This window comes from Artemia sp. Qi Xiang Cuo, chromosome 2 (genome assembly GCF_049724085.1).
Source record: "Artemia sp. Qi Xiang Cuo chromosome 2, ASM4972408v1, whole genome shotgun sequence".
NCBI classification, from domain to species: Eukaryota; Metazoa; Arthropoda; class Branchiopoda; order Anostraca; family Artemiidae; genus Artemia; species Artemia sp. Qi Xiang Cuo.
Window position 1 is genome coordinate 62,883,298 of NC_142795.1, and position 27,167 is coordinate 62,910,464.

At 37.0% G+C, this 27,167-nt stretch overlaps 1 protein-coding gene across 1 annotated transcript in view; it reads right to left on the minus strand.

The window, feature by feature from the left end:
• Gyc88E (Guanylyl cyclase at 88E) overlaps nt 1-27,167 on the minus strand; it is a 446,210-nt gene that overhangs the window by 235,764 nt on the left and 183,279 nt on the right. Inside the window, exon 3 of the mRNA XM_089102419.1 lies at nt 16,262-16,419. Within this exon, the coding sequence (XP_088958545.1) occupies nt 16,262-16,419 (158 nt within the window). The remainder of the gene's footprint in view (nt 1-16,261; nt 16,420-27,167) is intronic.

Sequence of the window (27,167 nt, forward strand, 5' to 3'; positions counted from 1 at the left end):
GCTTTCCATCATTAAATTTAATGGTGGGGAGAGTTTCCCCAAAAAATCGCTTGTTTCATTCAAATCATTGTAGAAAGGGTCGGCGACATAGGACATTAAATGTAGAAAGAATTGACCGAACATTGTCAATATCTTAAACACTGATTCCAGAATCAACATCAGAGTTGTGTCCTAGCCACCGAACAATTAACTGTTTCTTATCCATGCGAGTACGATATTTAATATCTTTTCAATTTGATATATTTCACTATTATGTTTAACATTTTGTAGTTCATATTACTAAAAGCGGCAGTAAATCTTCATCTTTGGTATCGCGCAAACGATAAGTTATGGGTTTAGTGTCTAGGATTTTTGTCACTTTAAAAAGTTCTGTGGACCACAAGTAATTACCCTTTTTAAAAACATTAGTTGTTCTACTAATTCAAACAGTATCACCAACATTAAATTTTGTCTTCTTGACACTCGTTTCATTGGAATATTGTATAAGAAAGGTGTCAATTTTATCATGATCAGAATGAGGAACTTCCGTTGGGGTTGAATTGGACAATGATCGATGAGGACGTTGATTATAAATCAACATGATTTTATCTAAATCTTAAATAAAAGCGGGTGTAATTTTCAATGTACAATATCTTGAGATTAAATGTGGAATAGTTCTTATCAAACGTTCAGCCAATGCCGCCTTTATTGGACTATGACTATGATAGAGCAGTTTATTATATTTTGCTAGTAGTTTTGCAACATGGGGATTAACAAATTCACTACCACGATCCGTTTGAATTTTTTTTATACGAATCCTGTTCGAGAATACCTTCAATGGCCTGAGCAACTTCAATACCTCTCTTCGAGCTCAATGGACTGGCATATGCATAGCGACTAAAGACACTGATTGCAAGTAGAATGTACTTGTACGGTGTATTGTGACGTGTTTGAATCTCATCTAGAGTTAGGAGATCTGCTTGCATTATATGCACTGGGAAAAAGGCTTTAGTTTTTCTATAATAATTAGCACGAAGTTTATGATTTCTATGCAGAGTGTAACCTTATTAATTTTGTAGATAGTCTTGTACACTTTAAATGTTAACACCAGTGACTTTGGAAAGAGTGGTGGGGAACTTAAACTTCCCACTCCACCAAAATATTTTCAAACAAATGTTTCAGAACTTCAACCATTTTGAATGTAAACGTGTTGTCTAACGTTCACTACCCTTTTGTATATTAGTGGTTGGTTGTGGATGGGGGGAAGATGACTTGGTACGTCTTTACTTTTGTCTTGCCATCAGTGGTGCGCTGCTCCTCCTCCTCACCATTGTCAAGTTTCCACTAGGTGTACTAGTATTTTCCAGGATTGAGTTAAAATCTTTTTCTTATTCTTCTTCTTCTTCTTCTTCATGTTCATATTTTAATGGTGGGGAGGGTGCATGATCATTTACTTTTTTTAGAATTCGCTTATTGCTAATGAGGCTTTTGGGGAAGTTTAATGTATTTAAAAATTGGCATATATGAATATCAAATGATAATAGTCCTTTATGATTTGTATCCATATCATAGATTAAATCAAGTAGATTATAGCTCTTGCCCTGAATTATAATCCCCTTCCCACTGCTATCAACTTGAATATGATCTTGACCACTTTCCATGAGATATGTTATGAGTCGTTTACTTTGTTCACGATAATAGTGCGGCAATTGATTTCCAATGCTCGACACAATTGAATCCAATTCCTCCCTCTTTAATTTTATTCCAGCAGCAGCAGCAGCAGCAGAATCCTGAGGAGATTGTTCTTTTTTGTAATCAATACCACCGGCCTTTGCACGATAGGGCTTATGTTTGTCCACTCGGCGAAGTGCATCTTGAAGTAAAAGCAGTTTTTTATCATCCTCAATATTCTCGTTGTCAATGATTTTGCTCAGATTGTCTTCAAAGTGTTCCACGGGTGAGAGAACGAGTTCTATTGGAGTCAATTTATAGGGTTTGGTCATCTAGAGAAAACTGTTTACAAGTCCTGCAATTATCGGTAGTAAAAGTGTGAAAAAGCTACACCCTGCTTGAAGAAGACATTTCCTTTTAAAATTCTTTCCTTTGTTTTTAGAGGTCAATGTACGTACAATGGAACGATGTTGCTTTGTCTGTTGCTTAGCTACTTCTTGCAGTTGAACATTTCCGTTGGTTAAATTTAAACAAAGTTCGGATATTAGATTAATGAAATCATAATCAATACCATGTTTGAGTATGGCTTTCCTAAGTGGGGGTTTTGAAGTACTTATAACTGAAAATAAATGTCTATTTTCATCTAGGTTCTTCAGTGTCTTGATAGCAATTAATAGGTCTTTTTACTGTTCACAGGGAGATATACTGTAATTTTATCGTCAAAAGTGCCTGTAACTATCCAAAGATCCTCGGGTGTATTTTGATTACGATAAGATAGGATGTAGTCGTAGGGATTATTAGTTACCTGATTATATCCTGAAAGCAAAAATTTAGCGGCCTTGGCCTTTATTTGTTAGTTGGGTTATTAGCGAGCTAGAATCATGAATAACTCAGTAGATGATATAGTAGGATTAAGTCCAATTTATTGGACTTAAATTTCCAATAAATTTCCCAAAACCTTGGGGGGGTGGCTCGCGGCCTGGATGGGAGGAGGGGGGCTCACGGCCTGGGGGGATCAGGGCCCGTGGAGGGAGGGGGCTTCGGGTGTACAGCGGGGGGGGGGCACCGCCACTACCAAAGGTATCTTTTTTTTCTTTTTTGACTTAGAGCAGATTTTTTTTTGTAAATATACATGTTGTTGTTTCATTCAAATTAAAAATAATGTAAAAAAGTGCTATTATTCTAAGTGTATTTTTTTTCATTAAATGTTGTATTTTTTTATAAATAAAGTATATTTTTAAAGTGCTTTTTCTAGTGCATTTTTAAAATAAATGTTTTTTATTATAAATAAATTTAAAAAAAAATCTTAAGTTTATTTTTCTTGTTTTTTTTCTGTAAAGTGCTGTTTTTTTATGTTAGGAATACAAGAAATATGACTCTTTATTGTTCTTCTTCTTCTTCTCATTATTCTTGAACGGACTAGTATGGAAATTATTTAGTCATTAGACAACTATAGTCTACAGTTAGTTGTAGGTGAACTGTTGAAGTGAATATGTATCAATTTAAAACACCTCTCAGATCGTTTCTGTGGGGTTCATCAATGTCAGGCAAAACGACACTCTTAACTAAAATAGTTAAAATTTGTGATAAAATGTTTGTGGAAAAGCCGAAAAAAATCTACTATTGTTACAGTATTTGGCAGGAGTCATACGATAAAATAAAAGCAATTGGCACGGCGGGATTGGTGCAGATACAATTGATACAGGGACTTGATGTTTTCAAAATTATTGAACCAAACTCTTGGCTGATTATTGACGATATGGCTGAATCTATTGAACAATGCTCCCAGGAAATGCTGCAATTGTTCACCGTTCGCTCTCGTCCTGAACAAATTTTCATTACTCTGGTTCTACAGAGCCTCTTTCAACAGAGCAAATGTATGCGATCACTTGCATTGAACTGCACCTACTACATCATCTACAGAGTTGTTCGTGATTCTAGCTCACTTATAACTCTCAATAAACATATATACTCCGGGGCACCTAAATTTCTGCTCTCAGCATACAATCAGGCAACTAATAAACCCTACGGCTATATCCTATTGGATCTTAATCAAAATACACCCGAGGATTTGCGTGTAGTCACAGATATTTTTGACAATGAAATTACAGTATGTCTCCCCGTGAACAGTAAAAAGACCTATTAATTGCTATCATGGAACTGAAGAACCTACATGAAAATATACATTTATTTTCATTTCTACGAACTTCAAACCCCCACTTAGGAAAGCCATACTCAAACATGGTATTGACAATGATTTCCTTAATATAACATATAAACTTTGTTTAAATTTTACCAAGAGCAATGTTCAACTGCAAGAAGTAGATCAGCAACAGACAATGAAACTTCGTTCCCTAGTAAGTACATTGACCTCTAAAAAGAAAGGAAGGAATTTTAAAAGGAAGCATCTTCATCAGGCGGGTGGTAGCTTTTTCACACTTTTACTACCGATAATTGCAGGACTTGTAAACAGTTTTCTCTAGATGACCAAACCCTATAAATTGACTCCAATAGAACTCGTTCTCTCACCCGTGGAACACTTTGAAGACAATCTGAGCAAATTCATTGACAACGAGAATATTGAGGATGATAAAAAACTACTTTTGCTTCAAGATGCACTTCGACGACTGGACAAACATAAGCCCTATCGTGCAAAGGCCGGTGGTATTGATTACAAAAAAGAACAATCTCCTGAGGATTCTGCTGCTGCTGCTGGAACACAATTAAAGAAGGAGGAATTGGATTCAATTGTGTCGAATATTGTAAATCTAATGCCCCACTCATATCGTGAACAAATTAAACGACTCATAACATTACTCATGGAAAGTGGTCAAGATCATATTCAAGTTGATAGCAGTGGGAAGGGGATTATAATTCAGGGCAAGAGCTATAATCTACTTGATTTAGTATATGATATGGTTACAAATCGTAAAGGACTATTACCATTTGACGCTCATCTATACAACTTTCTAAATACATTAAACTTCCCCAAAAGCCTTATTAGCAATAGGAAAATTCTGAAAGAATTAAAGGAACGTGCACCCTCCACACCATTAAAATATGAACATGAAGAAGAAGAAGGAGAAGAAGAAGATTTTAACTCAATCCTGGAAAATACTAGCACACCTAGTGGAAACTTGACAATGGTGAGGAGGAGGAGCAGCGCACCACTGATAGCTAGACAAAAGCGAAGACTTACCAAGTCATCGTCCCCACAACCACAGCCAACCACTAATATGCAAAAGGGTAGCGGACGTTAGACAACACGTTTACATTCAAAATGGTGAAAGTTCTGAAACGTTTGTATGAAAATATTGGTGAAGTGGGAAGTTTAAGTTCCCCACCACTCTTTCCAAAGTCACTGGTGTTCACGTTTAAAGTGTACAAGACTATCTACAAAATTAATCAAGTTACACTCTGCATAGAAATCATAGACTTCGTGCTAGTTATTATAGAAAAACTAAAGCCTTTTTCCCATTGCATATAATGCAAGCAGATCTCCTAACTCTAGATGAGATTCAAAGACGTTACAATACAGCGTAAAAGTATATTCTACTTGCAATTAGCATTTTTCGTTGCTATGCATGTGTCATTCCATTGCAGTCAAAAAGAGGTATCGAAGTTGCTCAGGCCGTTGAAAGTGTTGTCGAACAGCATTCGTATAAAAAAATTCAAACGGATCGCGATAGTGAATTTGTTAATCCCCATGTTGCAAAACTACTAGCAAAATATAATAAACTGCTCTATCTTAGTCATAGTCCTATAAAGGCTGCATTGGCCGAACGATTGATAAGAACTATTCGACTTTTAATTTCAAGATATTGTACATTGAAAAATACGTCTGCTTTTGTTCATGAATTAGATAAAAGCATGTTGATTTATAATCAACAACCTCATCGATCATTGTCCAATTAAACCCCAACGGAAGTTCATCATTCTGATCATGATAAAATTGACACCTTTCTTAAACAATATTCCAATGAAACGAGTGTCAAGAAGACAAAATTAAATGTTGGTGATACTGTTCGAATTAATAGACCAACTAATTTTTTTAAAAAGGGTAATTACTTGTGGTCTACAGAACTGTTTAAAGTGGCAAAAATTCTTAGACACTAGACCCATAACATATCGTTTGCGTGATAACAGAGATGAAGAAATTCTCGGCGGCTTTTATGAATGTTAACTGCAAAATGTTACGCATAAAAGTAAAATCTATAGAGTTGAAAGGATTTTAAAGACACGTACTATCAGGGACAGGAAACAGTTACTTGTTTGGTGGCTACAATACAACTCTGATTTTAATCCTTGGATTAGTGTTGAAAACATTAACAATGTCCAGTGATTTCTATATAACATTTATGTCCAACGTCTCCGACCCTCTCTAAAAAGACTCTAATAAAACAAGTGATTTTTGAACAAAACTCTCCCCCATCATTAAATTCTATTATAGAAAGTGTGAAGTTACTCTTTTCGACTGCGTTCTCAAAAATACCTATGACATCCTGAGAAATGATCGCGTGTATGATATAAAAGTTATACCATTCGATAGGTCACTCTTTGTCAAGTATGAATGGGTTGAAGCACTTAAATCTAGCGAATATCCATATGTTAAATTAAAATATATAGAATATGATGATATGACAGATTTGTGTCGTACAATCAATAGAAAAATCTCATATCGTAGGAATAGCACATTCCATATTAATTATTCAATGGAACACGATAGGATTTATATTACCTAACCTGTTGACACTGATATGATTATTCTCAAAGCTAGTCTGAAAGACACTCTTGGCTTTAAATAGAATATGATCAATGGGAAAACCGTTGGCACCGTTTACGATATGGATCAAGTTATTTTTTCTGATTATCCACCTGGTTTCACCTCGGACTCTTGCATATTTCTCTATGCATCCTTTGTGAAGACATCGAGAGTTGGTAATTCAAATGTCCCTCTCCTACGTGTTCTTGAACGAAAAACATCTCATGAACTTGTTCATCACTATAATATAAAGCATCTTCAGTATTTTCCTGTAAACACTTCGTATTTGGAACTCTGTCAGTTAACACTAAGAAGTGAATTGGGTGATCCTCTAGCAATAACAAAAGGCTTAGCAGTGATTACATGTCTTTTTCGACCCATTGTCAGTGACACCACTTCCTAAAATAAACAAAACAAGAATTACATTTGTCTGTCCCGATATCGATTTCTATGTTGGTGCTCTGAATCCACGTCAAATAGGCAATGGATTTGACTACTACAAGGGGCGTTCTACAATGTCTGGCTGTGGTCTTGGTATCTGGTTTGCTGGGCTTTTTCGTTCTGCTCTACCACTTGCCAGAAAATATCTTGTACCGGCTGCAACGAATTTTGCCGCCTCAATACTACAAGAGTGGGGGTCGGGCAAGAATTTCGAGGAGAGTGTTAAGGAAAATATTAGATCTTCAGCAAGAGCCGTTGGTGAGAAATTAAAAGCTCAGCAAAATGGGAAGGGATTGAAAAGGATGCGTGCGCGTCATTCACTCATCAGTCTCTACCCAGGCGAAAAACGAAGGACATCAACAAGGACTTTGAGGAATAAAACGAGGAAGACCAATAAGAAGAAGAAAAAGAAAAAGGTTGTTAGATCAAAGAAGCACTTCTTCTCTTAAGATGACTTATCTCCCCCAAAAGGAATCACATCCATCAATCAGTTCCTCATTGAATCTGTTCAATACTGAAAATGTTGATGATAGTGTCAAGTATGGCTAATTTGAACAATTTCACCCCCAACAACCCCTCTTGGAAAATATACACTTTCATATATTTTCTAATGAAGACTATTTCATTGATTTGTCATCAAGATTTATTGATTTAAATGTTGCGGTGAAGAAAAAGTCAGATAATACAACTCCAACTGCTGCCAATGGTCTCTCCTATGAAAATTGAATGCTACACAAACTGTTCAAACAAATTAATGTATTTATTAATGGAACGTTGGTGAGAACTAGCAATAATTTATCCAACTATGCAACCTACATACAATTTAAGATGATGACACCAAAGGCATATAAGGAGTTGAAAGGACAACAATTGGGTTATAAATATCGAGCAGATGTTGATACTGACGATGAGTTGACTTCTGCAGTGACCCAGGAGTATCATTTAGTTGGAAAATTTAATCACGAGATCTTCAGTATATCGCAATGGTTACCCCCAATGTCAAAATTGACATGAAGTTGCAACTGGCCCCGTCGAATTTCATTTTGAGAAAAACACTTCCTGCAGCACCCGATGCAAATGTCATTATCACATCGGCAATTCTCCACGTCCGAAAACAACAGGTTTTGAGCTCTGTTGTATTGGCAGTGGAAAAGCTAAGAGCCAATGGCAACAACATTAAACTTCTTGTCCCTCATACGATCTTCAATCAACGTCACATTGCCACCGGCTCTCGTAGCTATACCGATTCATCATTTATCAATGGAGAAATCTCATCAAAACTGGCTTTGGCCTTTGTGAAAAGTGGCAGTGCCGTTGGATCCTGGATTGAATCGCTCCATGATTTTAATTTTTTCGGTCTATCTAGCCTTGTGTGCAAAGTGAATGGTATTCCACTGTATACTCTATCATTTGACAAAAAATCCTATAGAAGTCTGTACGATCTGACCATGCAATCCCTAGATCATGACTCCCAACTATTTGAAAATGGAATAACCGATTCAATGTTTTCAGAAAATCATGGCGTAATTGTTTTGGACTTGTCGGGGACCCAGGATATGAGCATAGTACGAACAGGTACGTTTAGAGTACAAATTTGCCGATGCTTTGACTGAAAGTATCACGCTATTATCCTTGAGTCAATTTGAAACCTATTGGGAAATCAAACCCAACGGCAGTGTTCTACTAGACCTAGCACCATGAACACAAACCAAATAATCAACGTATATAATATGGATTCATACATGTCCCAGTACAAGTCCTATTGCATACCATCGGACTTCATTGAAAAAATTACGAGTGTTAACAATACCCTAATCATTGTTAATAGCAGTCCATCGACTTTGAAGACAGGCCATTGGCTATACATCTTTCAAACAGCGAAGAAAATTGAATTTTTTTATCTTCTTGGCTTATCATATAAATTCTACACTCCGCACATCAGCAACTTTATTCAGAGAAGTGGGAAAACTATTATTCAAAATCAATGAAGAGTACAGGATTTAACGACTAAGACATGTGGCTTTCATTCACTACTCTTTTTCATGTTCAGATGTCGCGGCTATACCTACAAAAAGTTTCTCAACATTTAAGTTGACTTACCTCGATTGAACGACTTTCTAGAGGAAAATATACTTACAAGCGTGTTTAATATAGAATTTAGTACCCTACGAATAAAATGTTCTAAAAATTTATGTGAAATTGTTTATTAATAAAGGAAAAATGTATTTACATGATAAAAACGACTATTTCTATTGCTTAGATTTTCTCTTCTACTAAGTACAGGTACTTGTCGATACCAACTAATGCAGGTAGATTATCTGAATTCACAGTATACTGATCCTGATTTGCTGCAATATCAGGGTCGCATTTTCTACAATAGAGTGTAACTTAACTCTTGTCATATCTCTTTATATAGTCAACGATACTATTCTCGCTCATTTTGTAGAATTCACATGTTTCAATTTGCTTATTTGAAGCAATGTCACAAACAGTGTCCTCAAGTGGCGAATCACATTCCGTCACAGCCAAATAAAAATCAGTGGGATTATAATCATAGTAGCCATTGTCTTCACAACGATGACGCAGAAACCAATTTCTTTTGTTGTTCCAACAGTTGAATCGCTGACCAGGTTCTTCCTCCCAAAATAATCTAAAGCCACGACGATACCAATCTCTTAGCAATAACCTAAAATCTCGCTTAGGATTCTTTCCAATCATACCAGGATATGTATTCTCCCACTGATTACATTTATCATAGTGGCAATTAGAGCATAGGTGTCCTCTAGGATGAGAGTCACACACCCCCTCAAGACAGGAATTACAACCTTTAATTTATACAGCATATCCTCTATGCAATTTACACTGGTTGCATAATCTGCACTTTTCATCATACTCATCGATCATTTTACAATTCTCACATGATGACGAGCAGCCCAGTGTGTAAATGCATAGCGGACATGTATGGAACATTTTTTCATGTGCTGACACTCTCATTGCCACAATGAAACTGAGCTACCAACAATAAATTGAGCGAGAGAGAGAGAAAGAGGAGTTAATCATCCTTGAACACCATCTTTCTCATGAGAAAAAAAGTCCTAAATTTCTAAACTAGTGTTTAAAAGTAAATCCACAATGTCATTTCACCGTTTCGTGATGAATATATTAGTAAGTCGTGTAATTGCCTTCGATTCACGACATAGAGGCATCATACAATGGTCTGATCAAGAAAAGCTAGTTTCCATTATATCGATAAGTTTTTCCTGAGAAAATACCTTCCTTTAAACAGACAGCTACAGAAAATCCTCATCTAGAATCAAATGCTTTTCCATAAACACAAGATTCCCCATGATCCGCTCTTTCTCAAATCTATCCATTTTTTAGAGTCCTAACACTCTCACAACCAACTTCAGACTAACCGGATTTTTTTTTTTCTACTCTAAAAAAATACACGCTAGCCTACTATAGAAAGAAAAATATCTTTGATTTAGAAACAATTTTATTGAACATAAGTAGAATAAAAATAATCACTGAATGAATTTCTTTTCATGAATATATTTCACTAGTGCATCTAATGCTGCCTGAAGTCTATTTATTTGCAAAATATTCAGTTTCGTAGCAAAACATAATTGCTCCTCCATTTTAAATTTGCTCAATGATATCACATATCTAGCATACATATCATCCCATTCAAGGCTTAGTCTACAGCCTCGTGTTATTTCCACAGCCACGTTTGGTACTCGTATATCTTTGCTGTTGCTGCTGCTTCTATTGGCTCCACATTCAAGCTTCACTAGTGTACATACTCTACTCATTTTCTCTACTAATACCGTCTTAAATAAACTGCGCTCACTGAATTCCATTTTCTTACTTACATGAAGTGGAATAAAAATACATTCTTTTACCTGAATCCAATCACCAATCATGTTACCATATTTAGAGTAACCTCCTCTCTCACCGATTAGCCCTAAAAATGGGTGTTGCCTCAAAAACCAGTCTGCTTGCATTATATAATCTCAACTATAGTTTCAAAACGTGTTTAAACACTTTGCTTGGAAAGGTACCAAGGAACATAATGTCCCCGAATAGCATGGGGAGGAACATAAGCCCGTAGAATCCTTACGACATTTTGAGGGCATACTCACTCTCTTTGAAAAGGTGTAGAGCATCAAGCAAATAGCACGGTAATTCCTAGGGCCTCAAGCAAAATGGAAGGTACTACTCTACTTACACTTAAATGAAACATTATATTTACTTTCTGCTGGTATTTTTTTTTTTTTTTAGTTAACAAAATTTCCAGATACTTCGCTATTCTTCTGTAATTTTTTAGTGGCTACGCCTAGAAAGAATAGTTTTCTGACTTCAAACTGTCCAAATACTTTACCATCCCCCCCGCTTTATGTGCAAATATATAGCCCAAATTATATATTTCCCATATATTCTGTCACTTGTCTTTATCTTGTCTCGCGCTAAGCTGAAATAAACTAACGAAGAAACCGGTTTGTTCTCGAATTTTACACAGCGTAAACTTTCGTGAGTTGCCCATGATGAAATAAAAATAAAATAAAAATAAAAATAAAATAAAATTCTCAAATTTGGAAAGCCTTATTTTCCACGGGAGGGGGTATTTTCCGGGGGGGGGGATATTTTACGCGGGGGGTATTTTCCGGGGAGGGGGGGTATTTTTCGTGGGGAATATTTTCGGGGGGTATTTTCTGGAGGGGGGGGGTAAAGGCCGGCCACCGTTTTAAAAGTAACATGAACCAGGAATTCACGTCATCCATTTGGAGTACGTGTCTCGCCACTAGGTAGCTCTTTCTTGGAAGTGCAGGACATACTCCAAAGAGTGTAGCAGTTGCTCCCATGGCATTGAGGATCAGTATCGAGAAGATAAAAGCGACTACCAATGCTGAATCTTGTCCATCTCTAGCACTGAATCCCTGCAAGTTAAGCTAGTCGATAAATTCAAATATCTTGGCTCAATCATATACATTAATGGTGGGTGTAGTCATGAAATTGGCAACCTTATATAAGCAGCCTCCTTGTTATTTTCCAAACTGTGTGGATTGCTTTAAAAAATAAGGATGATTACTATTAAGACAAAAATCAAAGCGTATGAATCCCCTTTTGCTCCAACCTCCTGTACAGATATGAAACCTGGCCAATAAAAGTATTCAAGACTCAGGCTTTAAAGTCTTTCATCCACAGATTCATGAGACACATTCTTGAACTGAATCTACGCAACCGAGTCCCAAATAAAATAATAAGACAACGTTGTGGACAGAAGTTTGACTTGGGAACCATCATTCGCCACCGCCATTTTTCTTGGCTAAGCCATGTCTTTTGCAGACCAGATAATTCCTTTGCTTCAAAGGCACTTCATTGCAACCCATTACCAAGCAGGAAAAGAAAAGGCTTGGAGGTCAGAAAAAATGGATGAATATCGTCATATCTGACATTAACCCCATTTTTGGGGTCAGAAGACACTGCTGCCAATGGGAACCCTCCTGGCTTGAAGTTGTATTCCTTTGACCCTTGACCGCACAGGGAATGGTGACTGTCTGCCATCTCTTAGTGCCAGTGAGAGCTGCAAAGTTTTTGTCTTTGTTCAAGTGCAAGTAAGTGAGTAATTAAAAAACTATCTTTAAAGGAATCTAGGAGCTGGAACTCCTAGTCATAGAGCTTTAATGAATAACACCATCAGATTCAGCGTATCAGAGAACCCTACTATAGAAGTTTCAAGCTCCTATCTGCAAAAATGTATAATGTTGTATTTTTTTTCCAGAAGAAAAATCACGGATGCGTGTTTATTTGTTTGTTTTTTTCCCCAGGGGTGATAGCATCGATCCAGTAGTCCTAGAATATCGTGAGAGGGCTCATCTGAACTGAAATTAAAAGTTCTAGTGCCGTTAAGCACTAGAAAAACAAAAACAAAAGAAAACAAAAAGTTCTAGTAGCCGCTAGGCGCAAAATAGGATGACTCGATAAACTTGCGTTAGGAGCAAGTTTAATTAAAGCAAACTTGCGTTAATTAAGTGAATTACCCTACTTTAGTCTACTTTAGAGGAGGGCGCTCCCCCTCGCCCCCCCCCCACCCCGGATCCGCCACTGATCATGTTGAATGCGAAAATCAAGGTTTAATAGTCGACACGTGGTTGCAACATCTCCAATTCTCTATTTTCCGTGAATGTCAGTCTCGACTGAAAATAATTCCCTTAAAATTAATGAAAAACTTTCAACTGCTCCAAAATTGTGCCTGAGAAAATTTGCCTGATTTTCGAAAAAGGGGGGAAACACCCCCTAAAAGTCAAGCAATTTTAATCAATCTGAAAATCACACCGTCAGATTCAGCGTATCAGAGAACCCTACTGGAATTTTGTATTTTTTGCCAGAAGAAAGATCACGGATGCGTGTTTATTTGTTGGTTTGTTTTTTATTTTTTTGTTTTTTTCCTCGTGGTTGATCGTATATTCCAAGGGGCCCTAGAATATTTTGAGAGGGCATCATTCGAGCGGAAAGATCAAGGATGCGTGTTTATTTTTTTTTTTTTTTTTTTTTTTTCAGGAGTGATCGTATCCAACCAATTGTCCTAGAATACCAGGAAAGGACTTATTCGAATGAACCCCCTTTTCTCCAGATTTGAAGATCAATAAATTGAAGGATTAGGAATCAGATAAAAGCGGTGAGCTGTCTTATTTGTCCTCGTGGGGATTGGACAAATTTTACTTTCAGTATAAATCGATCGTCATGGATTATATTTGTATGGTCTATACGTACATCTACATGAACAACCCGTAGAGATAGTAACCGAAACTCTAAAAGGAAGAACTTTAATAATAACCGAGTATACATTAACAGATTCAGTTTTTCATGGTATTTCCAAATAAGGAAAATTTATTAAGCTTGATTTTACCACAAAAGCTATTTGCAAAAGAAAATCACCATTATTTAGAGAAAGAGTGGATGAACTCCCGAAAACAGAAAGGGGGCTACTCGGGCTAGTAATCTTGCTGGAAATCACACCATGAAATTGAAATTGTGAAAGAACCATCTATTGGAGATTTAAAGTTCCTATATTGGAATAAAACAGAAATTCTGCAATTATTCCGATAATCCTGATAAAGTATACTAGTTCTTTCTCTCACTTGGGGCGACCAGTCTTACCAGTAGTAATAAAATGTAGGGAGACGTTGAAAACAAGGAAAAGCAATTCAAAGTTTTAGTACCCTTTCCCAGTTACAAAAGATACAATGCCATAGCAAAGCACCGAATTGTGATATTTTGTGTGGCAAAACAGCAACTGTGACCCGTTGAGCTCCAAAATAATCCGTGTAGTGCCAAAATAATGCTAAGTCAAAATGCTAATGTAAATTTTATTGAAAAATTCGATGTTGGATGTGCATCTTAAACCGTTCTAATCGCAATAATAAGTATATTGAAAGGACCTAAAATGACCCAGGAGCAAAGGCATTAAATAATAAAAATTATCATTTTAAAACGCTGGCTTCATATTTTTCCCGTTCCCCGTACTCCAAATCTAAAATACAGAGTTTTCCTTGATAACATATTTAAACTTTCACTCAGTGAATTTCAGCTCGGTTGAATTTGATCGTGTAATTTACATCAAGAACACACTCTATTATGTGCATGTTCTCCATTTTTTTCCCAAAGTTATACAGATTTTCTTATGATATTAACTTTTTAAAAGCTAAATTTAAGTTTCATATATTTTACATATTTTGAATCCGCTGATTATGAGTCGATTTTCTTCATGTGCATGTATTGTTTATACAATCTTATTTTTTAGAGCTGTATTCACTATCTACATTTTGATATGTCTAAAAATTGTTCAACAGTATTGCTTTGACTCTGTCATAAATTCTGATTACTTTGGTTACAGCAAAGAAACAGCAAAACTATTAAAAATAAAAGTTTGAAAAATTATGCAGGCAATATTGCTTAACAATATCGCTAAAAAATATGTGAAAACTTGACTGTCATTGGTGCCATTAATTTATCTTTTGACTAGTTAGGCTTTAGTTCAAAATCAAATAAAAAAGACAAGTTTATTCAATTAAAAGTAAGGAGCAACCTTAAAACTTAAAACAATCGCAAATTATTCCGTGCATGGTGGGGATTGCCCTGTCCACAATCCAGCGGTCATTACGCATAAGTAATTTAGTGCTTTAAAAAAAAGTGTCTTAATCTAAATCTACAACACTTGTGTTTCCGCAGTCATTCTTAAAGCATTGAGACAAAAAAGCCAAAATCTATCGCAAAGAGCAAGTGATTGTAGAGGAGGCAACCCCTCACGTATACGGAATATTTTCTATTCATTTTAAGCTTTAATGTTGCTCCTTACTTTAAGCTGAAAAAACGTGTTCTTCATTTAATTTCCGATCTGGGCAAGAACTCCCATTTAATTTTCGTTTTTCAAATCTGGGCAAAAAACTCCCTCTCTCCCCCCCCCGCAGAAAATTATCCCCAGAAAAATTCCGTATATTTCCCAATAAGAAATACTAGATGAAAACAATGGCCAAATTTAATAGCTTATTATCCTTTCCCAGGGTCTATGGGGTTTCATACCATCCCTAGAGGCATATTTATTGAACTTTTTAACTATGCTGAACATAATAACTATTTCTATTTTTTACCTGATGAACGATAATCGAGGCCTGGGAAAGGGGCTAGTTTTTCCTCTTATCTTTTTGTTCACTTAAAAAGGGCCCTAGAAGTGTTAATTTCCGTTTGAATGATCCCTCGCCCGATCTTTTTGGACCATTAGTTCGATGCGATCACCCCTGGGAAAACAACCTACATCCGTGATCTTTCTTCTGGCAAAAAAATCTGCATATCTGCCCCTCAACAGTATCTTGAAACTTCTACAGTAGAATTCTCTGATATGCTGAATCTGATGGTGTGATTTTCATCAGGATCCCTTTATTTTTTGAGGGTGTCAACCCTCTGAATTTGCAAATTTTGTAGGCTCGTAGCTTTTAATGAGTAGCATTAAACTTAACGAATTTTATGTATTTAGAATCAGCTTAAAAATCTAATCGTTTTTATGAATTATGTGTTATCAAAATTCATTTGTTTAGTCACTCCTTATTTACAGTTCGTTACCTTGATCTATTCAATACCCGGACATAGCTTACGGTAATGATGTCTTTACTTGGCCGCTGAAGACGTAGAACCCTCTGTCAGTGCGCCTTACAGTGAACTCCATTCCAAAACCAAATCGTAATTCCATTTGTAAAACAGTGGAGTTTCCGCACAAGCAAACCAAGAGACTGGGTCCTATAGCCCCTTCAGCAGGATATTGTTAGCTAAGAGACATTTACTATTTTCGCAATTGATCATTGGTATCCCACTGGTCAGCACTTGTAACTACCAAAATTAGCAGATACTTACCTGCTTTATTTGGCCCATCGTATAATAAACAAGGCCAGATCTTTTTGAACATCTAAAATGAAGTGTAAGTCCATTTGGAGTTTCGTTATCACAGAAGAACGAAGGGGATCTCATAAAAGGGTAAGAAGGACGCAAATACTCATGGAGATTATCTAGTCCTGTAAAGGAGAAAGCTCTGGTTAACAAACATAAGTTAATTGCACTGCCTTTATGTTTAGAAACTTGATATTTATAAAACTAATGCCGGGTCTCCATTCGGCGTTCTAAAGATACAATGTCAATTAGACCCCGGAGCCGCGCCGCCAGATCGACCGAACGCCGCCGACGAGAGGCCCGGTTGAACCCCAACAAAGTGTCGTAACGCCGCCAGCGCGCCACAGGCGTGCCGCCACTGGCAAAGGTGGTGGCGTTCGGTCGACTTTAAATTAATTTTGCGGCAATTCTTTATTGCGTCAACCGCAAAGTTGGAGCTTTTCCTTCTCGTGTGGTTTAGTATTTCGATTTTCCTGATTAGAAATCAAGCAGGGCTTGCACTATCCCAGAAATTTCGGGTATTTCTCCGAAAATCTCTGCGTCAACCCGCAAAAAAAATTGGTTCCCCGAATCCTCGAAAATCACGCAGTCACGGTGCCACCCTTAGCGATTTATCACCAGTGACTTTCCCTGCCAAATATTACTTTGCATATCATAATTCTTCACTACGCTCTTGTCTACTAATTTTCATCTCTTTTGTTACTTTGCATAAAACCAGACAGATGCAATATGCAATTGCAAATATTGCAATATACACAGTTCTTCATATGTTGACAAAAAAAGTATGGTCTTTATGAAATGAGTTTAAGCAATCCCATATGCATTTTCCCAATTGCTATTTCTTACATAAGTCGTAGTCGGGAATTTATTTGCAACTTAAATCGAATTATAGAACGAATTCACTACTATACAGCTTCGGCCTTCGGTTGGATTTTGAAAGTGATAGCCGACCGATTTTTTGTACAGCTGAATTGTAAGTTTGCAGATTTTTTTTTTGCTGTTTTTATATAAGATTTTATTAATGTTTAATACTAAATTGTTGAATGCCTGATAGAAAATACAATCTTCTTTCTGAAGAATCCCCCCCCCAAAAAAACGCTTCTATTGAAACAAAATTTAGCTATAGACTAAGCTATGTACAAGGTTGGGGAATTAAAGATTGAACCGAAAGTTACCCAAAAAATATGATTCATATATAAACTGAAAATTATTGTCTATAGGGGGGGATAGGGGGCTATCATTTTTAAATGATAATACCTCATTTTTTTTTATTAAAAGCAGGGATACCAAAAGATAATTATTTTTTTCATTTAAACTGGAGACAGAAGAAAATGATATCAAATTCTCTGGGAAACCATTGAAATATTTTGATAGACCCAGGGCCCCCAATTGGGACTTGTTCATTGTCTTGGGTATTTTGCAATTTCTCATAGGCTACTGGCCTAATTTGGGTTTTGTGTGTGCTCCCTTTTAATTAGATTCTTTGGATCTTATTGAATGCCACGGCGAATCTATGACTCAGTTTTCCAGTAATTTGAGGTATATCTGAATAATTTCGACATTTTCGTTGTTGTCTTTGTACCTCTTCGCTCATTCCCTCAATTTTTTTTTTCAAGGAACACTAAGCTGTTTAATTTTATTTTGAGTGTTTATTTTAAACATAGAGTGACAAAGTTAATCATTAAGTAAATCAATTTTCTAATGAAAGGTGAGACGGTATTCTATCAAGGTGGTATCCAGAGGGGGGGGGGGGTAGGGAGGTATTACATTTAAATGATAATATCTCGAATTTTCTTTTTATTAAAAGCAGGGATCCCAAAAAGTTAATTTTTTTTAAATTTAAACCATAGACGGCATCCTTTCAAGGTGGTATCCAGAGGGGGGGGGGGTAGTGAACTATCATATTTAAATAATAATACCTCGATTTTTTTTTTGAAAGCAGGGATGCCAATAAGTTAATTATTTTTGTTTATTTAAAGCAGAGACGGTATCCTATAAAGATGGTATCCAGAGGGGGGGGGCATAGGGAGTTATTATATTTAAGTGATAGTACCTTGATTTTTTTTTTTTTATTGAAAGCAGGGATGCCAAAAAGTTGAAAAGTTGACAAAAATTAACAAGATTTTTGTGAGTTATACTTGATACAGCACTTGAATGGTTGTGTCGTCCGAAGGGAATGGGACATATGCGTCTAACCCGTTTTTTTTCTTATTGATGAAACGGGTTTACTTTGAAAACATTCATTCATAAGTACCAGGCATATTCACACTAAGACGAATTGGTGTGACGAAAGCGATATCGACATCCCAGCTAACGTTGCGCTCGAGTGACAATAGCACCCTTGGTCCATTGCCCAAGTTACATTAAAAAGGCCAGGTCATAATAAAAGCTTTCAATTTGGGAGGTTCAAGGAGGAGTCTTTGACAGTCTTATGACCTCAGGGTACTAGATGTTGTAACGTTCTTACGTATCTACTGTGGTTTAAAAAATTCGATCACCCACAAATGATTACCAAAAATTTGCACAAATATAACAAATGTAACATTTGGAACATTATAACACTTTTTTCAAAGCTTTGAAGAAAAGCAAAAAAGGCTATTTTCATTTTTACCTAAGGAAATAGCTGGCACTTCATTTTTCTTCATACCGAATAAACCATTAAGTGTTTTTTGTTTCATTGTGATTGAAGTGTTCTCATGTAAAGTGTTCAACATGTATTTTTCAATTTGATGAATTTACTCCTTTTAGTCGCAGCTTACATTTTAAATGGTAATAGTTATCTATCTGTTTGCAACTTGTAATGAATACCCAAAAGAAAAAATGAATAATATCCAAAAGAGCAGCCAGACGAACTATAAAAGCAGCAGCTCATCTTCATCATACATGACATATATTCTATAAAGAAGCAAAAAAAAAAACACTTTAAATTGTATTTTTTTTTAAATTGCTATTAAAAACCAGTTTTTAATGCAAGAAGGCTTCTTAAAAATCCAAAAGAGCAAAAAAAAAAAAAAATCAATATAAAAGTCGCCCATTTCAACTGTTTTAAAGGTGACAAAACAGATATAGGCAAAGGGCATTATGAAAAAATTAAGCTTCTAAGTTCAAAGTTAAATTCAAAGTTTTACCCAGATAACTGACGAATTTTGTGATACGGTATTTGAAGTTTTGTATGCAGTAATGCTCGATGAAAAAAAAATACTAATTTTGTTAATTATTTATGTTAATAATACATAGCTAATAGATACTGCAACTACTCGTATTATGCAAGGGTTCTGAAACGCCACAGCCATTTCATATCTACCTGATTTCTACTTCTCTTGATGAATAACAAAGAAGACCAGGTTCCAGCCAGCGACTTGTGAATTTTTGAACTCATGAATAGGCTCGAAACTGGTGTAAATTTCAGCTGTGATTTGAGAAAGACTGATGGAAACATTAATGATTGCGGTCAACATTAATCGCGCCGTCAGCGCGCTACCGACATCTTACCGGCAGCGCACTGCCGACATCTTACCGGTGGCGTGCCGCCGACATCTTACCGGCGGTAAGGCGTGGTGCGCTGATTTTGGCCCCGCCGCCACCGGTCTTCCCTCATCGGCGCGGCGCCGGGGTCTAATGTCAATGAATCGACCAATTCAAAACCATATTTATGCGTATTTTATTGAAAAAATTAACTTTTCTCGCATTTGGTTAATTAACTAACCATTAGGGGGGTGCTATCATTTCATCTAACCGTCACAAGCACTAAACGTAATTTTGTCGACAAGGAAAATCTGTCAGAACATCAACTCGTCAGGACATCGACAGTCATAACATCGACACGTCAGGACATCGACAGTCACAATCGCTACCCGCCAGAACATCGACACGTCAGTTCATCGACGGTCGCAATCACTACTCGTCAGAACGTCGACAGTCATAACATCGACACGTCATAAACTTTAAAAAAAAATTTTAGATGGTAAAAATTTTAAAAACTGACATATATTAAATACCTTCGCTAGGTACCTTTTTCCCCTAAACCCCAAAACACTAAAGTTTTAAAATTCTAGATGTTGTGAAAATTTTTTAGATGTTATGACGTGTCGATGTTATGACTTTCGACAATCTGACGGTTAGTTGTTTTAACTGATTTTCGTTATGAAAATATTTTTTGATTCTATGACATATCGAAGTTATGACTGGTGACGTATTGACAAGTATCGATTTTTACTATCAAGGACTTGACGTGTTGAAGTTACGACTGTCCACGTTTTAACATTTAGCGATTGTGACTGTTGGTAATCTGACTTGTTGATTTTATGACAGTCAACGTTCTGACGGGTAGGGATTGTGACTGTCGATTTTCTGACAGATTTTTTGTCGATGTTATGACGGATTTTGTCGATGTTCTGACGGTAGTGGCTCTGACGTGTCGATGTCCTGACGCCTTCCCACCATCAGGTCTGTAAAAGGTCAAACGGATACACGACGTAACTGAGGTAAAAAAAACAACAAAAAACAGCATGTTTGTTAGGAGGGACATCAATATTTTTTGGACATATTTATTACTTTTGGGACAAGGGGATACAAGATGCAAAATGATGGCAGGAATGGAGATTTAAAAAAAAAGGTATACAATTGGCTCACAAGGGACAGTCCTTTACAAAACAATGAAAATGCATCTTGACTAAAGCGTAAAAGTCTGCCAAATCTTCTTGATTCTGTCATCAGCTAAACATCTTAATTTACCCCAGGTCTGAGACAAAGGGACAGAACCAGGGGCGGATCCAGCCTTTCGTTCTAAGGGGGGGGGCAATCCTTACCAAAAAGAGTGGGGACAATGTCCATTTGGTCGGCCAAACAAGGATGTTTTTTTTGCGTTTTAAGTGTCCCTATCAGGCTCTTATTTAACGAAAATGGGATTTTCATATATTACAATAATGCTTATAAAAACTGTACTTGATCAACTGACAACTGTTTACAAGAAACATTTAAGCTTCCTGCCTCCACTGTTCGCAAACCTGTCGTTTGCCCTGTCAATGCTGATATCGATGTCACGATGCACATTAAGGAGGGCCAAAACAATGAGTCTAGTTTGCCCCATCGGGCCTCTGAGCCAGGTTTTCAGTTTGCGTAAAGTTGAGAAGCTACGCTCGGCAGATGCCAAGCTCACTTGAAGAGATATGGAAATAGCAAGAAGTGAGCTGACATAAGGATATAGGTCTCTGTCACATTCCTTGGCAGTTTCTTCCGCTGAACGAGGAAAAATACCTCCTTCTCTTTTAACACGAAGCTATCTACTTCTCCACACCTGCATTTCTGCCAAAATAAGCGTTGCGCTGGTAGACAGCACGGTTAAGCCAATAAGTTAACCTTACATGCTAGAGAAATCTCTTTGATGGAAGATTGCAGCAAATCATCAGTACAATTCACAATATTTGATGGCAGCACTACGGTTAACCGGAAAGAGTTCAGCATGTCTCTTGAGAATCGCCTCTTTAAGTCACTTATGACTGAGTCGAGCTTAGGTAGAAAAACAGCAGGTCGATAATATTCTTCAGGCGTAGTATGAGGAGGATTATTTCGATGAACCTGTCTTTGTGTAATCCTTGGAACTTAAACAGACAATTGGATTTCATCTATCAATTCTCTTACTTGCTCGAATACTAATGCAAACTCTTCGTCACACGTTTCCTGTCGCTTTTTCAGAACATCTAAAAGATTGGAAACGTGGCCATCGGCAGCACCCAAGTGGCAAAGTCTTCTTCAGGAATTGCCGACTAAGAGGCAAGGTCACAGCGGAAATGCTGCGTAGACACTGAAGGGAAACCCCGAATTCTGCACTATGTAACGCTGTCACAAGCGTCTTTGCCTTCGGAGTGGTTACTGATTCAATCCAGTGACTCGTGTGTTCCAAAGACTGGATGATTTTTGGAAGTTCAGACACAAACTGCATAAGTGACTCGTGCCGCTCGATCCACCTCGTCTCGCACATTCCCGTGAGCTTAGCTTTCAGAACCTTATTCAAGACGTAATTTCTCTTCGCAGATGCATTAAAAAATCTAACAGCTTCTTTTATAATGCCTATGGCATTTCTGATGCTCAAAACAGCTGAGCTTCTTGACAAAGAAAGGTTCAGGGAGTGATTAAAGCGGGGACAATGAGACGCTTTTTTCTGAATTTCCAATTCAGCACCACAATTATTTGATATCATCATTGCACACCCATCCGTCCCGATTCCAACACAGTCAAGTAGATTCAAACACATTTCTTCCAAGAAGCTTAGAATTAGCTGGCCAATCACTTTTCCGTTGACAGTCGGCTCTTTGTCTGCAGCAGAACTTTCAAAGGTGGCATGATGAACGGCAATAAAACCTATGAAAGCCTCGCGTATATGGTTATCGAAGGCATTGCAGAGAGCTAAACTAAGTTGCGATGAATGTGACACATCTGTTGTCTCATCGAAAATGATTCTGTAATACCTTGCTGACTTTACTCTCTCTAGAATGATGCCTATAACTTCCTTCGCACAACTCTCAATCAACTGGTTTTGAATTGTTTTGCTGATATAGGTAGTATTTTTTTCCGATGTTTTTAGTTGTTCCTTTAATTTACTGTCACCACTTTCAATATGATAACTTAGTAGTCCTCGGAAGTTTCCTTCGTTGGGAAGCACATGTCATCCAAGTTTAAGCTGCCATCATCCCAATGGCCCCTCAGTGGAATATTCTGTCTTCCTATAAATATGATTGATTCCAGAATCGGCTTAAGCCTCTCTCTGTTTTATATTACTTTCTTCATTCGCTGTTCGTTAACGCGGTTATTTACAGATTCGTGCGGAGAATGATAGGCTCTTAGAAACGACTTTCCAGCTTCTACTGCGTCACGATGGTACTGGAAAGTATCATGTACTGTCAGGTCTTCATCTTTTCCCAGTAACTTAGCAAATTTTGTGACAGGCTTTGTAACCAGCTTTTGTAGGGCAACCTGTCTGTTTGAACCACCGCTAGCCCCAGCTACAAAAGGTGGGCAGTATTTGCAAAATAACGCCTTTCTGGGCAGCAGAATATATAAGCCAGTGGAAAAACTGCAAATGAGAATGGTTCAAGTACCTTTTTTCAGCTTTCCCCCCTTTAAATGAACAGAATGCGGCATTTGGTATCCAATCGGCAGTTTCCATGGCCTCTCCAGAAGCTTGCACTTTATTCGGTCGTCAATGGCATGTATTGCACCGAAATGGATCCCAATATCATTTTCTGGAAACAGGGTAGGGGGCGGGTGTGTTGTTGGATGATCACTCTGAACGCTTAAGGAGTTAACAGAATATTGCAAAGTGTCTGGAATTTGTCCATGTTCGCCACTTCCAACATAACTAATTGAAGAGCTACTTGCAGTTACAATTACACTATCAATTCTGCAAGACTTTGAAATGACAAAGCTGTCAAGCGTCTTTTGTCCGCGTTTTCCCGACATTAGTATCAAACAGTTCGTGGTAACGAACTGTAAGTAAGGAGCGACCCGGCTCAATGGTAACCGAAACTCTAGAAAACAGTATTTTGATACTAATAGATACAAAAAAAGAATCATATTTTAATGTTGATTTCAAATACATAAGTTTCATCAAGTTTAGTCCTACCCATTAAAAGTTAAGCGCCTGAGGAAATTTGGCTGATTTTCGAAAAAAGAGAGAAAGACCCCCTAAAAGCTATAAAACCTTAATGAAAATCACACCATCATATTCAGCGTATAAAGGAACCGTACTGCAGATGTGCTATGTGGGAGGAATTTTCCATCAAGGAAGCCTTCATGGGGGAAGGGAAATTGCTATGAAGGGGACGCCGGATTTCCCAGCATTATTTAAAAAAAGATCAGAAATTAAATATAAAAAAAACAAGTTTTTCAACTGCAACAGCAGCAACATCAAAACTTAAAACGAACAGAAAATATTACATATATGATTGGGTTCACCCCCTAGTCAATACCTTGCTCTTAAAGCCAAAGATTTTTTAGTACTTTCATAAGAGCTATTTATTCTAATTAACGGCCTTGGTGATTAAGGGGTCATTTTTAAAGAATTGGAACAAAATTCGAACTTAAGCTGAAAGAGCGAGGTATTGACTAGGGGGTGAACCCCCTAATATATGTATTAAAATTATATGAATATAGAAGTTCGTTACATAAGTTAATTCGTAAGTTACGTATATTTATTAGTAATAAAAACGTTGGTAAATAAAATTAAACAAGTTTCGAGAAAGCCATTTAACCAAATAAAAGTAAATTAATATGCAAATTTTTTTTTAATTATTCATGTACGGTGAGCCAAAATCAAAACCTGCATTAATTCAAAAATGTTCAAAAATTAAATAAAAAAAACAATTTTTTTTAACAGAAAGTAAGGAACGACGTTAAAACTTGATACAAACAGAATTATTCCGTATATGAAAGGGACTGTGCCCTCCTCATTGCCTCGTTCTTTACGCTAAATTTTTTAATGTTTAAAAAAAATAGAGTTGTGAGAAAGTCAAACTTTAGCGTAAAGAGCGAGGCGTTGATCAGGGGACAGCCCCTTTCATATACGGAATAATTTCTGTTCGTTTTAAGTTTTAAAGTCGTTCCTTACTTTCAGTTAAAAAAACTTGTTTTTTCAATTTAATCCCTTAAACGACTAAAGTCCTCGTGACAGACGCACATTCAAATTTCACTTCGAACAAAATGTTTGTTTTGACATTTCAGAACATTCAGAACCGGTTGCGATGCGTCTCGAAGAGGGAGGCGACTGGGGCGAGAACAGTTCTCGTCCCAGTTATCGGAGAACTAGCTAAAATTTACCGCGTAATCGATTGCAATGCTATGAGGTGAGAAATACCCGAAGAGGAAACGGCAGTGGAGGAAAAGCTGTGGAATGAACGTAATGTAAATTGTTTTAGAGTCTAGTTACAGTAGTTAGAACATGCGTTAATGCAGACTTCCGTAAGTGCAGTAAAACCAAAAATTACAGCCATCGGCCCCCATGGATCCTCCGGTGGACAGAATTATAATTTCAGGCTGGTTTTCAAATAAAACTATTGACTTATCCAATCAAAGTTAAGATTATGAGCTATTAGAACTATTTATTATTTGCGGTTTATAATTAGCTGAAATTATTATCTGCTAGAAGTACTAGTACTACCGACGAAAACTATAATCTATTTTCCGTTTATTTGATTTCTGGTTTTCTTGTGTTCACAGCCCCTTTTTTGGCATTTACACTTCATCTTATCGTATCTATCGGCATTATTTGATGTTCCAAAACTGTTGGCATCAGACCACAGTCATCAAAACAATTTAGTAGATTATGAATAGTATTTTGAAGTACAGGTTCACTTACTTATCCTGTATTTTATATAACACCTTCAGATTTCTTAAACTTTCAATTTTTTACACGGGTTATGCTGTTCCATACCCCCCCCCCTCTGACCCAGCCTTATGACTCAGGTATTATCAAATTGTTTGTTAAAAACGGTGGATCAGAAGATGTTGCAAGTTGTAAGTACATTAGACTTTCACTTGGCTACATAAGTTTTATTGCTCTGAACACCCCTCCACAGTCCTAAGAATCAGGTATTCTAGAATCGTATCTTAGAAAAGGAGAATCAAAAGAGATTGCGAGTTTTTATTAGGTACCGGCTAGACGATATGGAATTTTGCTAGATTCTTGAATTGAGTGAGAAGTGAGGCCATAATACACTTAAACGGTCAGATAAGAAAATAACACGGGATTTCAAACGGTCCCAGAATGCAAGGCGTCCCGGAGAACAAGCGGTCCCATGTTTCTAGCTGGAAAGATTCCTGGAATTCCAAATGACTCAATATTGTTTCAGTATTTCCATTAGATTAATCTAACTTCTCGAGTGTGGTCGGGATATTTGGCAAATACAAATAATAGGAAATTAACTTGGGATTTTAAAGTCACGGATAGGAGATGTAAAACTGTCACCCCAAGATTCTAGGTGTTCCAATATTTCCCCTAGCAACTGCCATTTGTCATGATTCGTAGACATTTTTGGCACATCTATTGTTTTCTTGTATTATCCTTCCCTAATCCCACTATAAAAAGAAGTCACGATTCGTAGCCATTTTTGGCACATCTATTGTTTTATGGAAGACTTGACCAGGTGCCATATGGATGACGCCATCGTGTGTGACAAGCTAGTCTTCAGGAACCCGTGGGGATTCCCCACTTTTAACTGAAAAAAGCACACAGGTGGGTGTTGTGTAATGACTGAGTCTTATGTAAGGACAGCGCACACCTAGCGTAATGACGGCGCACATATTACGTAATGAAAGCACATATCTTACGTTATGACAGCGTACATGTTGCGTAATGATACCGCAGATTAAGTAATGGCACCAAACACATCACTGTCACATAATACTTTTTGATATTTTATTTTTTACCGAAACATCAAAGCGTTTCTTTTTTCTTTTTTTAATCTTTTTTTTCTTTCTTTTTTTTCTTTAGTTCTTTGTTCTCGCTGGAACTCAAAAGGTCAATTTACTTCCAATGGAACAGTGCCTCAAGCGACAGGACTAAACTTCTATTCCCAGTATTCTGTCCTGCTCAATATATTCTAGAAATAACACCTGAGATTCCCGTGACGTCACAAGACACACCTCTGTGTATTCCGACATCTGGCAGGATTCCGAGATCATGCCGTCTTCTAGTGTCCAGGTGTAACATTGATGACGCAAAACGTCCAGCAGGGAAAATTCTATTTCCAGAATGTACTGTTACCAATGCAAGCGTGCAATTAGTGAGATTTTTAGCACTCGGTAACCATTACGAGATAGCCAGACCTCAAAATTAAGGATCTATAACCCCATTTTTGCATAAGATTTGTTTAGAAAA